General features: G+C 45.8%; 1 protein-coding gene across 3 annotated transcripts; it reads right to left on the reverse strand.

Annotated features, from left to right (window-relative positions):
* Positions 1-2,612: 2,612 nt before the first annotated feature.
* Positions 2,613-15,877, reverse strand: C1RL (complement C1r subcomponent like). 3 transcript variants are annotated; one of them, XM_055315502.1, is made up of 6 exons: positions 15,766-15,877; positions 14,978-15,206; positions 8,822-9,011; positions 7,684-7,818; positions 7,471-7,545; positions 2,613-5,634 (listed from the first exon to the last, which is right to left on the reverse strand). In XM_055315502.1, the coding sequence occupies exons 1-6, from the start codon at positions 15,846-15,848 to the stop codon at positions 4,862-4,864; spliced, it is 1,485 nt and encodes a 494-aa protein (XP_055171477.1). In that variant the 5' UTR covers positions 15,849-15,877; the 3' UTR covers positions 2,613-4,861. The 3 variants fall into 3 exon arrangements, with proteins under 3 accessions (XP_055171477.1, XP_055171476.1, XP_055171478.1); XM_055315501.1 differs by having other exon boundaries at positions 7,684-7,845; XM_055315503.1 differs by having other exon boundaries at positions 5,019-5,634; positions 7,471-7,579; positions 7,671-7,818.
* Positions 15,878-22,030: the final 6,153 nt, after the last annotated feature.

Below are 22,030 nucleotides of genomic sequence, written 5' to 3' on the forward strand. Positions count from 1 at the left end.
TTAATCCGGTTCTTCCTGTCCTTAGTCACCCAGGAATGGCGAGGCTTTTAAGGTCCAGGACGAGGTAACAAGAACAACAGTGAGGCAGAGAGGGCGTTGCGGGAGCAGAAGGAAGAGAATGGAGTTTGGTTGCATTGGGGCCCCAACCTACATCCCCCATGAATGACTTAAATATCCCATCCTTTTTTTTTTTTTTTTTTTTTTTTAAAAACAATCCCACAGCATTTATTGTCCTCTGGTAAGAACATAAAGGTAATCAAAACAATACGAACAAGGGTTTTAGAACTATATTCCCAACAAAGGACATCTAAAAAAACAAACTGCGTGGCCTTCTCAAGAATTTCTCACTTCACTTATCATTCATTCTAGTTGGAGACACTTTGGAGCAGGGTAATATTATCTCCTTTTAGCATGATCCGACCCAGTTGTTTTCTTGACTTTGTTTGCTTGACTCTGATTGCTATGTCGGGGTGACCCTACAGCAGCACTAGAACCTGTTTTAAAACCTTTCCTCCCAACTTCAATGAAGTTAAGCCTGCCAGTGAATTTGGCTGTTCTAGAGGCAAGGGAAGCTGAGTGAGGGTAGAGACATCCTCTTCCCCTTGGCATCTGGTTTGAGCCCCTGAGCGTCAGTCTGTCTAGGGCTAGGCAGACAGTGTGGCTGTGGACCATTGGTGACTCAGTCTTTCTTCGAGAAGGCCAGGCTCCTGGGAGGGAGGGGGTGGGCCTCTAGTCTCTCCTGTGCTCCAGATCCTAGTCTCCTAATTTAAAAGTTTGCTCTCTGTGGAAGCCTTATTTCTCAACTCTCCATGGCTCAAATGCCCTATGGCCCTGGATTCCAGAGGGAGGCTCAGACTGGCCCTTGTAGCCTATCCTGCTTGTTTCTTCAATTGGATTAATCCCTCTTTTCCTCCACCCACCTGCCCACTCATCCATCCGTGTATGGATTACCTATTACATGCCAGGCACTTTTCCAAGCAGTGGATTGCAAGGACTCACAAAAAGATGGTGCAGTTCACCATTAGGCAGTGACTAAGTCATCACTGCATGTAGTTCGAGAGCAGGTATAGGAAGATGGGAGGTCAGCCAAGGTGTGGAGGGTTCCCCCAGCAGGCCTACAGTGTCAGAGCTGAGGAAAGAACCTGATAGCAGGGCTGATCCATGACATAATCCCTGACATGACCCATGACCTTGTCAGGTCAAGAAGGACAAAAGATAGACAAGAGGTTAAGGACCTGATCAGGAGACAAGAAAGAAGGGGGGTATTGTCCAGCAAGTTGCACATTAGCATTCGGACAGTACTGTGTGTGTGTGTGTGTGTGTGTGTGTTGCATTCATAGTGGAGGCAGAATGGCGGAGATCACAGATAAGGAGCAGGTGGTCCAAGAAGGTAAGTCTTAGCTGACATTTCTCATCCATTCATCCCAGGCATTCTGAGTTCTGTGCTGGTATCATCTCAAGTGACAAACCTGGGCCTGCCTCATCAGTTTGGTCCCAGCCCTGTCTCCCCCCTGCCCCGTCACTCAAGGGAACCCTTACTTGCACATTTACTGTATACCCTTGACTTATACCAAGGATAGAAAGAAGAAATGGCTGTATGTGGATTGTCTCTGCACTGGTTTATTTTCATTTTTTTTCTGCACTGGTTTATTTATTTATTTTGAATGGATAAATAAATTGTGGTTTATTCATACAATGGAATAATATACAACATAAAGAATTTCACAAATCTTCACAACATTTTCAGATACATTAATAAACAAAAGTAGCAAATCACAAAAATATGTAATATGTGATGTCAATTTTATAAACTTCAACATAAGCAAAATTATTCAATATGATAAAAGTCAGAATAGTGTGTATATGTAGGCAGATACTGACTCTGAAGGACCCTGAGGAAACTGTCTGGAGTGCTGGGGATTTCCATAACTTGATCTAGGTAGTGGTTTTATGGATGTATATATATGAGAAAAAAATAAAACTTTCCTATTAAAAGATTAGTATACCATACACAATAAATGTATGCTATACCTGAATTAAAAAGTATAAAACCAAACTTGATGTCAGTTAATGCATATTTGTTGGGAATTTGACAATGTGCTAAAAGTTATTCATGATAAAGAATAGAATTTATGTTCTAGCCAAGAATTTTTATAAAATTACAGGATAAAATTGGAAGAAAAACATTATAAATGCCTCAAAATTACCTAAAGCAATTCAAATTTCTTTTTTTTTTAATTTTTAAAATTGGAGTTCAATTTGCCAACATATAGCATTACACCCAGTCTTCATTGGTTTAAAAACCAGTATTGAAGACAGTGTCTATTTTATTCTTCCTTCCTCTTAGGTTTGGATTCTGGAGGAAGAAAGTTTCTCTCTTAAAGTAGTGGTAGGTTTCCTTTTGTGGCTATATCTATATTTAGATATCTAGCTCTATATAAATCTACAGGTATATACCTAAATATATATGCCTAGATATATACCTAGAAAGAAAAAAACATCATTTTTTCTTTTATTTTTTAAAAGATTTTATTTATTTGTTTGAGAGAGAGGGACAGCTTGAGAGAAGAGGAGAGAGCATGAGTAGGCGGGGGGGGGGGGGGGAGAGAAAATAGGAGAAGCAGAATCCTTGCCTAGCAGGGAGCTTGATGCCGGGTTCTGTGTCAGGACCCTGAGATCATGACCTGAGCCAAAGGCAGATGCTTAACTGACTGAGCCGCCAGGGGTCCAGAAACATCATGTTTTCAATAATAAAAATAAGTAAAAAATACATGCTCATTAAATTAAATTTAGCAAATGCAGAAGAGTACGGGAAAACAAACGGCCAAAATTATACCACCTAAAACAACTTCTGATTAATATTTTAGAGTGTTTTTATTTTTAATTTTTAAATTTTTATTATTTTTAAAGATTTTATTTACTTATTCATGAGAGACACACAGAGAGAGGGAGAGAGAGAAGCAGGATCCATGCACGGAGCCCAATGTGAGACTCGATCCTGGGATTCCAGGATCACGCCCTGGGCCCAAGGCAGACACTTAACTGCTGAGCCACCTAGGCATCCTTAGAGGTTTTTTTTTTTTTTTTTAAAGATTTTATTTATTTATTCATTAGAAACAGACACACACACACACACACACACACACACACACACACACACAGGCAGAGGGAGAAGCAGGCTCCATGCAGGGAGCCCCACGTGGGACTCGATCCCGGGTCTTGAGGATCACGCCCTGGGCTGAAGGCGGCGCTAAACCGCTGAGCCACCCAGGCTGCCCCCTAGAGTTTTTAATAGCCTTTTATACTATAAGTTTAAAATGGTTTATTTATTTTTAGAGATTTTATTTATTTATTCATGAGAGACACACAGAGAGAGGCAGAGATGCAGGCAGAGGGAGAAGCAGGCTCCCCGCGGGAAGCCCCATGTGGGGCTCCACCCTGGACCCTGAGATCATGTCCTGAGCCAAAGGCAGGCGCTCAACCGCTGAGCCACCCAGGTGTCCCTAAAAATGTTTTTAAAAATTGAAGTAACCATATGTATGAACAATTTTGAATCCTGCTGTTTTTTCAAAGACCAATTTAACCTTTATTATTTATTTAAGACTTATTATTTCAGATTTAGAGAGTGTGTACATGAGTGGGAGGGGCGGAGGAAGAGAGAGAGAGAGAATCTCAAGCAGATTCCTTGCTGAGCCCCAGGTAGGGCTCCAGCTCATAACTCTGAGATCACTATCTGAGCTGAAGCCAAGAGTTGGGCACTTAACCAACTGTACCACCTAGGCGCCCCAAAGATCAATTTAACCTTTAGCCATATAGCTAACTTGACCTTCAATGCTAGCAAATTTGCTATCTTCTATTTTGTGGTATTAATTTTCTATTTCCATTGAACAATCATATTCTACTTGTATCTTTCACTGTAAATCATCTCAAGTCCTTACTAAAAGTGAAAGAGTTGGTCTTCTCAGGGGGCGCCCACACCCAGGTGTCCAGCAGCACTGGGGGGTGTGTGCCCAAGCATCCAGCCCAGTGCTGGGCTCATCTTGGTGTCTGCAGGAGATGGGGCCAGCAGGAAAGTGTGAGCCTGGTGTTGTCATCTTCACTGAAGCAGGAATTCCCAGGGGAACCTGTAAGGATGTGGGGATTGGGATGGGGAAGCAGAGTAGGTGTTGAGGACAATCTGGAGGTATCCTGGTGTACTGGAAGGCATGTGGCCTTTGCAGTCCTCTACTGGCTGCGGGTTTGGGGCAAGTCACGTCATCTCCCTGGGCTTCAGTTTCCCTGTTTGTGAAATGTGGCCAATAACACCTCCATTGCAAACTTGGTTTGAGGAGTCAACGAAATAACCCGTGAAGCGCCTATTATGCAGAAGAGCTAAACCAAAATGGGCCACTTACTATAATTGCAGCTAGGAGATATGGTGGGTGGTGAAGCCAATAGTTTGAATGTGTGAAGGCCAACTAAAGGGGCTTTGGAACGTTTCCGAAAGAAAAGCAATTAAGACCACATCCCCCATACTCCACTTGAACAGGGGGATGGGAAGGTGACTGTCTCCCACGAGAGTACAGAAGAAGCAGTGTCAGCAGGACATGAAATTTAAAGCGAAACTGGCTGAGATGTCCAAGGCTTCCCTGGGCAGAGCACAAACTAGCAGAAAGGTAGAGGAGGAGGAGGAGGAGGAGGAGGAGGAGCAGGAGGAAGGGGCATTAGGAAGGAGGAGGACTTCTCTCGCACAGGGGACAGGGCAGCAGTCACTTGAATAGGGATTCCCTGCCCCCATCCCCAACCCTGAGCCCAGTCCTGCTCCTAACCCTCTCTTGGGGGACCTCCACAGCTGAGTGTCACCGCTCAAGGGTCCCCAGGGTCAGTCCTTCCCATCCATCACTCCCTTGATCCAGTCCAGGTAGTTGAGCACTTTGGTGTAGAAGCCATAGCCCTTGCCACACCCGATGCCCCAGGAGACGATGCCCGTGGCCACCCAGTGATGGGCACGCTCATCCCATACCACATAGACACCGCCACTGTCCCCCTGGCAGACGCTCTGCTGCCTCATCTTATCCCCAGCGCAGAACATGTTGGCAGAAAACACCTCGGATCTCTGCTTGTCTTGGAGCCAGGCCTGGCAGGCCGCTCGCGGGGCGACGGGCAGCCTCGAGTACTTCAGCTCCGTGGTTAACCAGCCCAGGTCCACGCCGAAGCCGCTGACGTAGCCCCACACGCCGCTGCGGTACAGGGCCTCGCGCTCGGGCAGGCAGACGGGGAGCAGGCTGGGCCCGAGCGGCACGCGGCGCTGGAGCTCCAGGAGCGCGAGGTCCCCGTCGAAGTTGCCGGCCTCGTGCTGGCGGTAGTCCGGGTGCACCACCACTCGGCGCACCGGGTGGCTCCCCAGCCGCAGCATCTCGTCGATGCTCGTGTGGCCCAGGAACACATGCACGCTGCGGTTCTTCCCGAGGAGGACGCCGTCCTTGGGTTGGATGGTGTGGGCGGCAGTGAGGATCCACCTGTCTCCCAGCAGGGCCCCGCCCCCTCGGCCGTAGATGCTGGTGAAAGCTTGCCAGGGGAAGTTGCCCAACTTGGCTCTGGAGGAACCGACGGCCTCCTGGCTCTGGGTGATGGGGGCCACGGGCCGGCCGCAGACTGGGAGAGAGGAGAGAGGTAGAGGTGACGATAGCAGCTGCAGCAAGACGCACTGGTTAAAGACCTGCTTCTGTGAAGTGCTCCCTCTCCCGCCTCCTCAAACATTTTCTTTTTCAAAAAAAAATCACTCTTATTTATTTGATCTTGATACTGGGATTTAGAAAAAATTTAATTCCAGTGTCATTAACATACGGCGTTCTTATATTAGTTTCAGGTGTGCAATATAGTGATCCGACACATTACTCCGTGCCCATCGCGGTAAGTGTACCCTTGATCCCCTTCACCTATTTCCCCCGCCCCTCAGACATTTGAAAGCCAGTTCTTTAGACTGTAGGCAGGGCCATCCTGAGCAAAATTATGCAGCAAGCAGTTTGTCCTTAGTGCCTGCTGCCTCTGTTTTTTGTGTCCTTCCTTCATGGTTGACATCTTCCACCATCACCTGCCCTCCAACCCACTCCCAAAACACTGCACCAGCCTGGCCTGACAGCTTTCTGAGGGTCAGGAGCAGGATCTGAGGTTTATTCAGATTGGGTTAGAAGGGCAATGCTTTGACTCAAAAAAAAAAAAATAGAAAAGGATTTCAGAAACAGTGAACTTGAACCCTGTATACTGCTGGTGGGAATGTAAAAGGATGCAGCCCCATTGGAAAATAGCCTGGCAAGTCCTCAAAAAGTTAAACACACAGGTGTGAAGTGACCTAACAATTCCCCTCCTAGGGGTATGCCCAAGAGAATAGAAAATGTTCACACAGACACTCGTACATGAATGCTCATAGTGGCAGTATGCAGAAGGCAAAAAGTGGAAACAACCCACATGTCTCTTAACTGATGAATGGATGAACAAAAGGTGGGATATCCATGGAAAGGAATGGAATCCTGACACTTGCTACAGCATGGATGAACCTTGAAAAAATGAAAGAAGCCAGACACAAAAGGCTGCATGCACACTGTATCATTCCCTTTATAGAAAATGTTAAGAACGGGCAAATCATAGAGACAGAGAATAGACTTATGGTTGCCATGGGTGGGGGAGGGGAGAGTCGGAGGAGGTACTGGGTTTCTTTTTGGGGTGATGGGAATGTTCTGGAATTAGTGGTAATGGTGGCACAACATTGTGAATGTACTAAAAATTACTGTATGGTACACATTAAAATGGTTAAGATGGTGAACTTTGTGTTACATAAGTTTTATCTTAATAAGTCTTAAAAACATGGTGGCCTTTCTGGCACTCTGGCATGGAGGTAGGGAGATATTTTGGGGATAGAGAGCCTGTCTGTATATCCTTATTTTTATTTTTAAAGAATGAAATATTTTATTTATTTATGATAGTCAGAGAGAGAGAGAGAGAGAGAGAGAGAGAGAGAGAGAGGCAGAGACATAGGCAGAGGGAGAAGCAGGCTCCATGTACCGGGAGCCCGACGTGGGATTTGATCCCGGGTCTCCAGGATCGCGCCCTGGGCCAAAGGCAGCTGCCAAACCGCTGCGCCACCCAGGGATCCCCTGTCTGTATATCCTTAAAGTGGACCATCCCAAGAGAGGGATTTTTCTTATTTCCACTCTTCTAACCCTCTTCTCCCTTACGGTCCCCTCTGATGGACTTCCTCTATGCATTTACTTTCTCAGCTAATCTTTTGATCTTGAATAAGGAACAAGATTCTTGCCTCCCGTTTTCTGGGCCTCCTTGGTTCCCCTCTACTGCACCTTCTGCCTTTCTCTCTCCCTTTCTACCCTAAGGCTTTCCTTTACCTCCCTGTGTCCCGCTCCCATGGGTCCCATGCACAGCTGAGTTTTCTTTGGTAAGTGGCCACAGGGTTGGCCCTGGGAGATCACTACTCACCAGGGACACAGTGAGGAAGCTCCTTCCTATCCTGTGTCTCCTTCCAGGGATTCTGGGGTGTGCAGGTGAGTGTCCCTGAGGAATGAAACGAGAGGAGAGAGAAAAACAGATTCAGAATTGGGAGGTGGGCATGGTGAGGTGTCCAGAGCACCTCAGGGCTCTTGGTGGGAGTGAGGAGAATAGGAGCTGGTTCCCCAGCAGGTGGGGACTCACCTGCTGGCACTGCCTGATAATAGGGCTCCCGGCAGCAGTGGTTCTGGATCTTGAGGGGGTCTGGATCTCCACGTGTGCTAATGGCCTTAGAGGCCCCACTGGCCTGGCTGATGGGCCGACGACTATGGTTCACATCTGTAGGAAACCAGTGGTCAGGAGGACCTAGAACAGGCAATCCAGGGGCTGATTCTGGTCCATGGCCATGTTTAGTTTCACTTGCACAGTCTTTTATTTAGAACATTTGAACTTTTTTCACTGATCAGGTTGTCAACAATAAAAAATGATTTAAAAAATTGAAAATAACTGTGATAAATTGGGTATGAGGAAAAAGGCATTTTCATACATGGCTAGTCAGTATGTATTAGCAAAACCTCTTTGGAGGAAAGTTTAGCAATGTCAAAATTTAAATTGCAAATGCTTTTTTGCCCAACATTTCATTTCTAAGAATTTACCCTTATACTAAAGATGTAGAGGCACAGCAGTACTGCTTGTGGCTGCAACATATCAGCGGGGGACTGGTTAAGTGCATTATGTGCATCACTCAAAGGAATACTATATGCTTATTAAAAAGAATTAGGCAATGCTAATTACATATATATGGGTTGATCCTTAAGACATATTATTGAGAGAAATGCTAAATTTAAGATATTATATTATGCACCCCCCACGTCTGCAACAATATGTATATTTGAATGACATAGAATGTCTTTGGAAGGATACCAAGAAGTGGACAACAGAGTTGTTTCTGAACAGGATAACCAGGGACTAGGGGCCAGAGATCAGAGGAGGACTTACTTCTTAAACACAATTACCATTTTATATTATTTTTATGTACCATGTTTTTTTTAAAAATTATCATGTGCATACATATCTCTCAAAAATCTGAGTTACCACTTGAAAATCTAGCATTTCACTAAAAAATCTGGACTTTTGGCTTCTCTGGAAAGAGGAAATGATCTACAAGCATTCGGCCAATAAATCTGCATGGAAACACCTGCTGGAACTGTGAGGTGGCAGTCCTTTTAATTGGGCTGCTCACCAGCAGGGGCACAGCTGGGTCACTCAAGCTTCCACTTGTCACTTTAGATTAGGGGCCATGGCCATGGACACAGGCTGCACCCCCAGGATGGACACTCACCCACAGCTTGGTAGAGGGCCAGGAAGCCCCTGTGGAGGCCAGTGGTTCTGTCCCGAGAGGAGGCGGGGGCCCGGAAAGTCAGCCGCAATCGGTTTCCTGGGGAAACAAACTCCCTCTGACCAGGGGGGCTGCCCAGCGAGGAGCCCTGTTGCCCACAGAACCGACTTGGATCCATCCCACTGGCTGTGATCTGAAAGGGGAGGTGGGCAGGCAGGTGTGAGGTGAATCTACATCACAGGGTCACATTCTGGGTGTGTGGACTCTAGAAGGCCTGCACACCTCTGGGGCTCAGAAGCTGTCCCTTGGGGAGCTTTCAAGTAGCTTCTTGTTCCATGACTAACCACCAGCTTTCTTTCATCCATGACCAGATACCTAAAATATTTCTTTAGCCTACCATAATTATCTCTAAAGCCCACTGTAGTTCCCAGGAAGCTCCTTGGGAATCCCAGGGTTCCTCCAGTGTCCACTGTATTATAAATTCTAAGAAGGCAGGAACCACATCTACTTTTCTCACCATTGACTCCCTGATGCTCCAAATGGTACATATAGCACCACAGCCTTAAATCAACAAATATGTGGATGTAAGTCCTTCCCACCCTGCCTCCTCCACTGCCATCACCTTCCTCTTGTCCGAATAAATTACTATGGCCAATATCTGTGAAGCAATAAGACTCTCTGCAAAGACTGAGCCCCCCAGGTTCCTAATCTTTCCTGCTCTCCTTCTTTCGGAATGTTCCTCCCCTTACCCCATAAACTATAAATGAACCCCCCCTCCCAAGGTGTGAAATCTACAGACACAAAAGGTACAAAGAGTGTGCACTCCAGCTATTGTTGCTTTAGTATGTTCTTTAAGCAGGTTGTCTCTGCTTCTGTTTCTTCTCACTGCCTCACCCCTGCTCAAATCCCTTCCTGTGCATTCCCCAACCCAAGGAAGGGCACCTTGGAAGGAGTTCCCATGGCCTGCTTCATGCCTAATCTCTGTTCTGGGCACACAGTTCATTGGTCAGCTCATTGGATTTCTGACCTTCATATTGACCCAGATACGTTGGGTTCTTGCTAGCACTTTGTTCTCTCATTCTCCCCAAATCCCAAATTCCTTTAGGGCTCCCTCCAGCCTATCTCTCCATGATCACAGTAACTGAATGAAAGTTGACACAAAGAAAAGTTTTCAATCACCTGAAATGTCTTGCTTTGGCATGTCCCAGTACTTTTCCTTCTTCAGGGTGTCAACACTTTAATGTCCTTATTTAACAGACCTGCCTCTTGGGAACCCTAGGAGACTGTCCTTTATTAATATACTTGGTTGTTAAATGATCCAGTTTTCTTTTTACCTTTCCTCATGGGTTGTTGGCCAGCTAAAATGACTTAGGAGTCTAACTAGCAAAGTAGAATGAACACCCGACTGAGAGTCTTCAGATCTGTGTTAAATTCCCAACTTTACCTCACCTCCCTGTATGACATGGGAGCTTTCTTAACCATCCCAACTCTTGGTTTCCTCCTATAAAATAGTCTGTGAGGCGTCTTCTAGCCAGGACAACATCATGCCCTATGACACTCTCGTGTCTGCATGAAGAGCGGTGGTGAGGATGACAGTAAACACCCACTCATCCCAAATTCACTCAGTTGGGTGTTCTACAGGAGCTTGGATTTCATTCATTCTTTCATTTGTTCCTTCAACAGTTATTGATTATGTGCTGTGTGTGAGACACTGGGCTAGGTGCTGGGGATACAGAGAGGAAGGACACACAGTTCTGCTACTCAGGAGCCCATGGGCTGGCTGATCATACCTTACAAATTAAAAACTGACCTAGACTACAGGGCATTAAATTCTGCACTTGCAGTGTCTGTGTGATTTGGTCTGGAAGCAGAGAGGAGGGAAGAATCCTCTTCCTGAGCTTGAACTCCCTCAATGATAGGGAAGTCAGGCCAAGATTGAAATTGCCCATGACTGACAATAGCAGAGCTCATGGTAGGTGCTCAAGAGACATGGACTAATTAAATAAAGGACAGTCACAATTTCCAGTAAAATCTGAAGCAGTAAACACATGCATTTATCTCCTTTCCCACCTTAAATCCCACCAACATGACAGCAAAGCGATAAATAAAATAAATAAATAAATAAAATGGTATACATGATCAAGGGCAAGAAAGTGAGAGGATGTGACAGTAGATGAGGGATATCAACGTTTTGGAAGATGGGATGGAGATGGACAAATGGAAATGAGTCTGCAAAGGTGGGAGCCAAATAAAACAAGCAGGTTCTCACAACAAGACCCAGACAAGTTTCAGAAATTGGAGTAACCAGGAACCCCCAAGGATGAGGATGAAGGAAGGGCTGACCTACTTGGGGAGACCTCAGAAATCTAGGTCCCTTTGCCCACCCTGTGCGTTCAGACAATTCCCTCTGACTCACCCTGGCAGAAGATCTGAGCATTAGCCAGACACCCTGGACTAGGGGCCCCTCCTGCCCCCACACACTCAACAGAGGAGATGACCAGTAACAAAAACAGAGGGATTAGGTGAAAGTCTACATATCAAACAGTGAGATTCCCTCCTCTGCTTGTTTACCAGAATATTGGCAACCCTGAGCAGAAAACCAGAGGATTCTTTTTTTAAAATAAATTTTTAAATATTTTATTTATTTATTTATTCGAGAGAGAGAGAGAGAGGCAGAGACACAGGCAGAGGGAGAAGCAGGCTCCATGCAGGGAGCCCGATGTGGGACTCGATCCCCGGTCTCCAGCATCGGGCCCTGGGTTGAAGACAGGTGCTAAACCGCTGAACCATCCAGGGATTCCAAAAACCAGAGGATTCTGATCTGAGATTGGCTGTCCCTAAAGAAAATACTTCCACAAGCTAATATTTGGGAGGTCCCCAACAGCACAAATAAGTCACCTTGTTGACAATTCTATTTTCAAACCCGTCACTTCACAGATTTTAGCTATCCACATGGAGCATCCAATGCCATTTAAATATTTCACTCTTAAATGTGAATGAACTACCAAAGATTCTCAGACATTGTAGGAAAGTTTCTAATATGATAAGCAGAGATCAAAACAAATGAACAATAATTGGGTAGAGATAATACAAGGAACAGAAGGAAACATTTAAAAACAATCCATGTAGAGGGAAAGGAATAGATATATTGCCTCTATGAAACAAGAACAATCTTCTATAAAAAGATACGTTTAGAAGATAAAATAGAGCTTTTAGACATGAAAAAATGTTAGCAGAAAAAAAATTAACAAAAAGTTAATATTTAAGGGGCACCTGGGTGGCTCAGTCAGTTAAGTGTCTGCCTTTGGCTCAGGTCATTATCCCAGGGTTCTGGGATGGAGCCCTGCATCAGGCTCCTTGCTCAGCAAGGTGTCTGGTTTTCCCTCTCCTTCTGCTTGTGCTCACCCTCTCTCTCTCTCTCAAATAAATAGATAAAATCTTTTTTAAAAGTTGGTATTTAAAATGAGGAAATCTCTCAGAAGGTGGAACAAAAAGATGGAAAACAGAACAGAATGGATTAACAAAACTGGAGAATCAGTCCAGAATTTACAACATCTAAATTGTAGGAGATCCAGAAAGAGAAAATAAAGAAAGCAGACATCTGGAACTTATTTAAAAAATAATACAAGAGTGGCGTGTGGGAAAATGAGTGAAATAAGTGATGGGGATTAAGGCATGCACTTGTCATGATAAGCCCCGGATGATGTGTGGAAGTGTTGAATCACTGTATCCTACACCTGAAACTAATATTACACTGTATGTTAGCTAACTGAAATTTAAATAAAAACTTAAAAAAATGAGAAGAAAAGTACAACATAAGGAATATAATCAATAATATAATAACATTATATGCTGACAGATGGTGACTACACTCATGAGAGTAAGCACTAAGCAGTGTATAGAACTATAATTTCAATGTTGCACAATTGAAACTAAGATAACATTGTCAACTACACATCAGTAAAATAAAAGTAAAAATAAAAATAAACATAGTCCCAGAAGGCTAAAAAAAAAAAAAATACAAGAGCTTTCCTGGAATTGAAGGACTAGATTTAAAACTCTTGGTTGGGGTGCCTGGGTGGCTCAGTAGGTTAAGCATCCTACTCTTGGTCTCGCCTCAGGTCATGGTCCTGTCGTTGTGAGATCAAGCCCCACATCAGACTCTGTGTCAGTGTGGAGTCTGCTTCAGATTCTCTCTCCCTCTCACTCCCTCTCTCTCTCTAGTAAATTAATAAGCTCTTAAAAAAAAAAGTCTCGGGGCACCTGGGTAGCTCGGTAGTTGAGCGTCTGCCTTCAGCTCAGGTCGTGATCCTGGGGTCCTGGGATCGAGTCCCACATGGGGTTCCCTGCAGAGAGCCTGCTTATCTCTCTGCCTATGTCTCTGCCTCTCTCTCTGTGTCTCTCAGGAACAAATAAATAAAATCTTTTTAAAAATTAAAAAAATTTAAAGAGTCTTTAGATTAAAAACCCTGTTTAATGAATACAAAAAGACTTGCATCAAGGCACATCAGAATGAAAATTTAGAATACTGCCAGTAAAGATGGAAAATGTTCCAAAAGTTCTAGAGAGAAAAAACTAAGGTTGGGAAATCATACTTGTACCAGACTTAACATTAGAGCATGCAGACTGTATCATCAAAATTCTGAGAGAAATTGTTTGTAACCCAGATCAACTATTCATCAACTGTGAGAGTAGAACTAAGATATTTGTGGATATGTAAGATCCTTTGTCATTTATTCTCTCATACCTTTTCTGAAGGAGAATGTGCGCCTCCAAAATGAGGGACTAAACAAGAAAAGAAAATGATATGGGGTTCAGTTCCAGCACAGGTTAGGTAAAGGAAATGCCCAGAAGGAGAGAGAAGGGACTCCCAGAACGCGCAAGGCTCTAGAGAGCAAGGAACTCAGATGGAGGACATAAAGCATCAAGGGATCTCCAAGTGGGATGTCACCAATGCAGAGAATGAAGAGATTGAGATATGAAGTTGATTATGTCCAGAGGCTAAGAGTTTGGGGGAGCTTAGATAACTGATAGAACTAGGCAAACTACAAATCAAAACAAAAACAGAAAGCCCCCCCAAAAAACTCCATGTGATTACTGACTCCTGGGAGAAAGCCAGAGAGGCAAGGACATATAATTACTGTACACCATGTGCTCAGAGGGAATATTTTAAAGTCATGATAATGTCAATAACTAGAAATGCTAATAATGGTAGATTGGGAAGATGGGGTGGTGAAATGTGTTGCAGGTCTAGGAGAGGTAAAGCGAGTCCTCTTCTATAGTTGGAAATTAAGTGATCGTATGAAAAAACAATAACATAATAAGCGTGCTCTTTATGCCAGTGAAAGTCAATGCCAGATGGAGCAGCTACGTGAACTATAAGCACTGCCCCTGGGAGAGGCACTGCTTCTGGGAAGAAGGCTGGAGACTGCTGTTTGCATTATAAGCCTTGTATCCTCATTTTTTACAAGAACTTTGTGCAGGAATGATTTCGATACAAATGAAATTTAACCCAAAAGATAATGTAAAGCGATATTTTTAAAGTGTCCGTATCCTGGGACGCCTGGGTGGCTCCGTGGTTGAGCATCCTTTGGCTCAGGTCATAATCCTGAGGTCCTGGGATCTAGTCCCACATGGGGCTCCCCACGGGGAGCCTGCTTCTCCCTCTGCCTGTGTCTCTGCCTCTCTCCCTTGTCTCTCATGAATAAATAAATAAAATTCTTTTAAAAAATAAAGTAAAGTGTTCTTATCCGGCCACTTGAACAGTCACCTCATCTTTCGTTATTATTTAGAACCAGCTTCCTGATCTGATAGAGCCTGTACTCCACAAATAGTTGGTGGATCTTTACTGACTGAAGTTTGAGTCCCTGCTCTTTGACTCCAGGGTTTTGCAGTATTTGTGTGTGTTCCTCTGTTTGACTTCCAAAGGCAGGGCCTGCCCCGCCGCCCTCTCTTGCTCTGTGGGCCCCAGATGGTTAGCAGGGGCAGGGCCTCTGGTGGAAGGTTGTGCCCTTGGGCAGACCTTGGCCTCCCTGGGTCTGACTTGGGCTCTTCATTCATCCTTTGCCATTCAAGGCACAGCCATGTCCCCCTGCCTCTGGGCTCCGGGCCAGAGGCTTCCTCCCCAGAGTTCCCTTCAGGACCCCCACCGCAGCTCACTGTGACTGAGTCCTGCTCACAGTCTTGGGATGGCTCCAGGTCGAAGTCCTGGAAGACAAGCCTCACAGCAAAGCCGTCCGGAGCCTCGATGTCAGTGGAGCTCTCTTGGCCTTTGCGATATGGCTCTGGATACCCGGGGGATGTCAGCTGCTGGGGCAGCTGCTGGGCCAAGAGCACGGAGCCCTGCGTGGGGCAAGCCTGGAAGACTCCCCAGAGGAGTAGCCACCACCTGTGAGCGGGTGAGAGCAAGATGTGGCCACACAGCTATGGCCTGAGGCCTGTGGAAATATGAAGAGCAGGGGCAGGTGAAACTAAGAGATTGAGAGGGTCAGCAAAGGCATTGGCAGCTGTGGCATGAGCCCCGGAGGCCTGGGCACCTGCTGGCTCCTCCTGCGGTGCCCCTCCTCACCCCGATTCCTTCAGCCTTCTAGCCAACGTGAGCTCCGACTGCGAGTTTTCCACCTCTGCTCGCGTCCCTGGACAGTCTCAATCAAAGTAGCGGGCTGTTTTCTGCTTAGGCAAGTCCCAATCCCACCCTGGGACCTGGGGGAGCAAAGGTGGTAGGAGGGGGACATTTGAATGCGTTGAATACTTCCTGGCTCGCAGGTCATGGAGCCTGACCAACTCCAGGGAAGGCTTCTGGAGGCTACAGGCAACTCTCCAGTTCCCGGGGCAGTAACTGGCTCTGTGTGTGTGTGTGTGTGTGTGTGTGTGTGTGCACGTCCCTGGGCCCCCCTTCCCCTCTCCCCGCCAGCCTCTCCTCCAGGCCTTTCTGTGGGCGCACTCACATCTTGCCCGGGCAGCCTGTGGACTGGGGGCTTCTCCAGAGGTCATTTCCCAGCTGTGAAACCAGGCATCTGGAACTGGACATCTGGGACCTGGATGCCAGGGAACAGGAGGTGGGGCTGGGGAAGGCCCTGTGTGGGAGGAGGGAGAAGTTACTGGAAATGAGTTAAGTAATTGTCCAGTTCCTTTTTTTCTAATTCTCTGGGTCGAGTGCCATCTGCTGTCTGATTCAGGCATAGTTCACCCACCACAATGAAGAGGAAAAACACCCGCCCAAGCCACATTGCCCTCAAAAGATAGCAGGGGGCCAGGAAGGCACCGACTCTTAACTCTTTTATACTGTTTAAAACTAATTTTCACCTTGTACACGTATCACACGGTAGGGTGGCTTTTTTGTGTTAAGGATGTCATCTTTATTTTTATTTTTTAAAGATTTTATTTATTTATTCATGAGAGACACACAGAGAGAGGCAGAGACATAGGCAGAGGGAGAAGCAGGCTCCCATCAGGGAGCCTGATGTACTTGGGACTCGATCCCTGAACTCCAGGATCATGCCCTGAACTGAAAGCAGAGCTTAACTGCTGAGCCATCCAGGTGTCCCTTATTTTATTTTATTTTTTTAAAGATTTACTTATTTATTTATTCATGAGAGACACAGAGAGAGGCAGAGACACAGGTAGAGGGAGAAGCAGGCTCCCTGCAGGGAGCCTGATGCGAGACTTGATCCTAGGACCCCAGATCACGACCTGAGCCACCCAGGCATCCCAAGGCTGTCATCTTTAATGGGCCATACCTCTCCCTCCCTGACCTTTCTACTCACTCATGTTATTAGACTGTCCTTGTAGAAATTGAAGTTTGTGACTCACAAACTTGAGCTGCTCCTTGCTCCTCTCTCATCAAACGTGGGTTGGGCCCTTGGGTAGTTCCCTGAATCCTGCCTATAGCCCCTGGAAGCTGCTTGTCTGGCAGGGTCAGGCTGGGGCAGGGGTGGGGGCAGGCCCAGACTCAAACTTCTTGACCTAGATACCAGAGACCATAGCAGGGGGCAGAGGCTGCCCTCCCTGCACCCCCAAGAGAGACACTTGACCACGGCTTGGTAAAGGGCCAGAAGCCCTTCTGGAGGCCAGTGGTGCTGTCCTCAAAGGAGGTAGGTATGTGGAAAGTCAGCACCCTGAGGACACAAACTCCCCCTGACCAGGGAGGGCTGCCCAGCGGGGAGCCCTGTGGCCCATAGAAGACTCAGAGCAGTCTCTGATGGCTGGATCTGAGAGGGGAGGGGATGAGGGGAAGCTCCTTCTAGAAGTTTTGCACATCTCTGGGGCTCAGAGTTCTAACACGTGATGGCTTTGTCGAACAGTTCTACTTACCCTTTCTCTCCCCATTCTGCTAAACACAGAGGCTGCCATATGCTGAGAATGGCTCCTTACCCACTCCACTGCTCTTGGTCCTCTCTTCTTTCAAGAAGCTCTTTGGGGTGCTCCCAAACAGTGCTCTAGGCCAGGTAGCACGCTCCATCAAGGCAGGGACTATGGCTAACTTGGCTCACCATCACTGATGGCTAACATGGTGCCTAGCATATGTACATAACCACGAAACACATGGGGTTGAATCTTGACTATATGGGTAGAAAATCTCTTAGTTGGCTTCCTCTCTGTCCCTCCCATACTAATCCTCGAATCCCCCTCCCTCCAGCCCCACTATCACTTTGCTCAGTTATCACTGAGTACTTTTCTGCTACTGCTTTTTGGGACCTGACCTTTCCCGCTTTCCCTTCTTCTGCAGGATACCTCCCCTACCCCACACAGGTGGCAACACACACAGGGTTGTCACACAGCTATCTAATAACAAGAGTGAGAAAAATCTAAAGGTACAAAACATACTGAAACCAGTTTACTTCTGTAATATTGTGTAATCCTGTAATGGCAATAAGCAGCACCTTCCAGGCTCTCTGTGGGTCATCCCAAATGACCAGGTTCCTCCTCAAGAGGCAGCCCTCTGGATTCTACACTGTCCTAGAGAATCCTTCCTCCATCCTTAGTCCAAGGGAGAGCTCAGTAGGCACTCCCTCTCACCCCCATTCCAGAAGTAATCTCTATTCTGGGCCCATGCACACTGCTCAGGTTCTGGTCATACGTTCTCTTCCTCATTACTTCTTCCCTTATTGCTACCCCCTCCCCCTTCTTCAGGTCCTTGTGCACTTGCATCCTCCTCCCTGGTCCAGACTTGAGCTCCAACAGCTTCCTCTCCTCTAAGCCTCAAGTCACCCTGTCTTCCTGCAGAGTTTCTAGCTTGAGAAGGCAGCTTCCCCCTGAACCTGAGACTTTATTTATTTATTTTTTTTAATCTCTCAAGTGATAGGGATGCAGTGGAGATGGTGACTCCAAATATCATGGTCAGGGCATTTATTTGTCTTCCTTTGGTTACTCCCAGGTAGAGCTGTTATGGGCCACACATTCCAAATCCCCTCAAGTTAATCAAACCCAGGGTTGTGCTACTTCCCTTTTCTCTTTCTGCCTCTTCCCACAAGGCTAATTCATAGCTTTCCTGGTAGATCACAGGGCGAGGATTCCTCCTGTCATTTGAAATTATCATAGACTCTTAAACTCTTTGAAAAAGACAAATAGGGATCCCTGGGTGGCGCAGCGGATTGGCGCCTGCCTTTGGCCCAGGGCGCGATCTTGAAGATCCGGGATCGAATCCCACGTCGGGCTCCCGGTGCATGGAGCCTGCTTCTCCCTCTGCCTGTGTCTCTGCCTCTCTCTCTCTCTGTGTGACTATAATAAACTAAAAAAAAAAAAAAAAAAGAAAAAGAAAAAGACAAATAGAGTCATGAGATTTTACCTTTATGCTTGAAAGGACAAGATAGTCCCAAAGGTATTCTTCTGTTGTAACAAACAAACAACAATCTCATAATTCTTTATGCCTTTTTGAAATTGAGGAGGTTAATTTAAATAATTGTTTTCAGGGGTGCCTGGATGGCTCAGTCAGTGAAGTGTCTGACTCTTGGTTTCAGCTCAGGTCATGATCTTAGGGTCATGAGATTGAGGCCTGCCTCTGACTCTGAACAGGGCATGGATCCTGCTTAGGATTCTTTTACTCCTTCTCCCTTTGCCCCTCCCCCTACTTTTGCGCGCGCGCGCACGCGCGCGCGCGCTCTCTCTCTCTCTCCCTCTCTCTCTCTCTCCCTTCTCTCTTTAAAATAAACAAACAAACAAATAAATAAAATATTGTTTTCAGACTAATAAGTTATTGATGGCCAGCCAGAGTTGCAGACTTTTAAGGTTTACAGATTGCATTGTATTGGTCATACAGCATTCTCCTCTGATGTTTGCATGTCTTAAAAAATTCCTTTGTGCAAATTACACTTCCAAAGATGATATAAATATAACATGGAACAGGATTACATATTTTCACACCAGTGGGACTGAATGTTCTTGATTTACCACTTTATCAGAATCAACTCTATGAAGCAGAATCGTGTCTAATTTTCTGCAACTCTAGGATAAGAGGGAATATGTTCTTATCCTGCTGAGGTTTATTTTGTGAGCATTTGTGGGGCTTGCTTTTTAAAACCAAGCACCAGAATTTCATTTTAGGGTATTTGGAGGGAAAAAAGCCTGAGAAGCTTAAAAGGTACAAAAGAGAAAGTCAACAAATGGAATATGAAGTCCATTCTGATTTTCACCTACAATTGAGAGACAGTTCCATCTACTCCAGGGCAGGTGAGAGGGTTTGCCCCAAGAAGGCAATGGGGCTGTGGCCGGGGAGGGCTCTGGGTGCAGGAAGTGACAGAAAGTCACTGGAAATATAGTAATTCTCAGTATGGCCTTAAAAAAAAAATCTCTAGAGTAGACAGCACTTGCCATCAGGCTTAGGGATAGCTAAAATATTGGAGAGAGGGTTTTTTTTTTTTTTTGTTGTTGTTTTTTTTTTTTTTTTGGAGAGAGTTTTTTTTACTCCAGTTGAGGTTGGATGTCTCTGAGATCAAGAAGACCTCTTACCCACTAACACTCAGACTTGAGAAGCTGAAGGAAAGTTCAGTGGAGGCTTGCCAGCTGTTCATGTTTTAAAACTGCTCTATTTCTAAGACTCTATTTCTATTTCTTTATGCTCCTGTTTCTCTATTAATCACTCCCCAGACTCTATCTGTACCCTTTCTTTCCAGACCGGGTGTTCTGGGAAGTGGAGCAATGGCCATAGGGAGGCCCCAGGACACTACCTCATAGCAGAGAGAGGAAGACTCTTCTGGTGAAGGCAAGTAGAATCTACTTCCATGGACTCCTCCTCAGTTCCTGGCCTGCACTGTTCCACCTTGCCTTGAATTGGAAATCTTGAGATACAGCTGCTGTCTGAGGTCCTGCCTCCTTATTGGATGTTAGAGCATGTAAAGTGGCTGACTGGTCTTCATGGGGCCCAAGGGAGGGAAGCATGAAGACCCTTAGAAGTCTAGGTTGGGCCACTTAGTGCCAATTGCAGCAGAGGGAGGAGCAAATGGAGCCCCAGAAGAGGAAGCCTTCCACTGCCCCCTGTAGGTAAAAACTTAGGACCTGCAGGAACTGCCCAAGAATGAGAGGGACCAGGACAGGAGCCCCCAGGCATCTGCTTTGGGAAGAAGACCAGTACTGAACCAGCCATTGGATCATAAGATTTAGGGGCTGGGTATTGTGTTCTTTGTCTCCGATGTTCTCTGTCATGTTGTTTTGATCATGCTTCACTATAGCCACTCCTTCATCATACATCTGTCTAACCACTATCAGCCCTAACAATACTGGCCACTTTGGCATTTATTTTCACCCACCCCAATTCACTTTCTTCAAAGACATTCTCAGGGGCAGAAGTGCTTCTATTTCCCCATCATAGTCATCATGCCCCTCTTTGAGTCTGATAGACCTAGTAGGATTGTTAGTGCTGTACCCATGAGGCTATTAACTCTCTCTTTGTAGCTTTGGTAGACTAACTATATCCGATCTTCCAGAACACTCTTTAGGGTCACCTGTTGGGAGAGTATATGTCTCAGTTTGGTTGGAACAGTCTCAGTTCACACTGGTTGTCCTGGTGTAATTATTACTAGTGGCCTCCTCTTTCAAAAGAGTCTTGATTTGGATAATAGGCTATCTTGTCATCCTTGTGCAAGGTGCTTTGCAACTACTTCAATATGGTGATTCTGCTGCATGAGACCTCTCTCTCTCCCCAGCCCCACTCATTGTCACTTGTCACTGTAGTTGCTCCCCCAGTCTGAGCCCTGGTTACCTGGAGCACTTTCTGGCAGCTCTGTGCCCACAGTATCAGCTAGCATGCTTTCACGAGCAACATGACATTGGCATCACATGTGTGATGCATGCTCACCAACATTTCTCTGCTCCCTTCCTCTCCACCAAAATCTGAGCCTCCGTTCTACTTTAATACTTAAAAAAATGTCATCTTAATGTACTTAGGTCTAAACGGTGGGAGGGGATGGGTTTGTCCTAAAGTTCTGAGGTCTGTCTACTAGCCCCTAAGAATTCATCATAAGAATGAGGCTGGTTCCTCCAAAGAACCCTCCTGCTTCTACCCTGCCAAGGAGGCTGGAAAAGAGGCAGGGTGGAGTCCTCAAAGCGGGGGAAAAACATTGTGCAAGAGATTTTCAGTGTGTTTGGAGTGAGGAAAACCAATATAGTGAAGTAGTGTTGTGCTTCACCTTGCATCTTGACAGCAGTATAGACTGCCCTGTCAAAAACAATTCATCATCAGAGAGTGGGGATTGAAGCTGACTACCTTCCCCCCACAGATCACTCAATGAAATAATTCATTTGGAAGGTGGATTATTATAAAGGTAATTCCACATATGGGTGGGAAACTATCTGTTCCAATTCCTCTTTCTCCCAAGCCTAAGAAGAACCAAGAAATTCACATGTAGACACATTCATTAATTCAACCAATATTTCTTGAATGTTACTATGTGCCAGGTGTTCTAGATATGTGGAATGTTTGGAAATTCTTACATTCCATTTGGTCCTACATTATAGACACACACACACACACACACACACACACACACACCCCTTTCTTAGAAGAATCTGTTGTTTCTTCCATTTTGCATCCTGTAATGTGGTTCCTCACAAATGTAACAAATTATAGACCCAAACAGGGTATGTTCTGGGACTTTGGTTTTTCCAGGCTGAAAAGGTTCAGGACAGCTATGGTTCACAGTTTTGAGGGGATGGCAGGAGAGTGATGGCCAAGACAGACACAATTTCCCAGATGCAGTCCTGGTATCAGGTCTACTA

Source organism: Nyctereutes procyonoides, unplaced genomic scaffold (assembly GCF_905146905.1).
Source record: "Nyctereutes procyonoides isolate TBG_1078 unplaced genomic scaffold, NYPRO_anot_genome, whole genome shotgun sequence".
Classification (NCBI taxonomy): domain Eukaryota; kingdom Metazoa; phylum Chordata; class Mammalia; order Carnivora; family Canidae; genus Nyctereutes; species Nyctereutes procyonoides.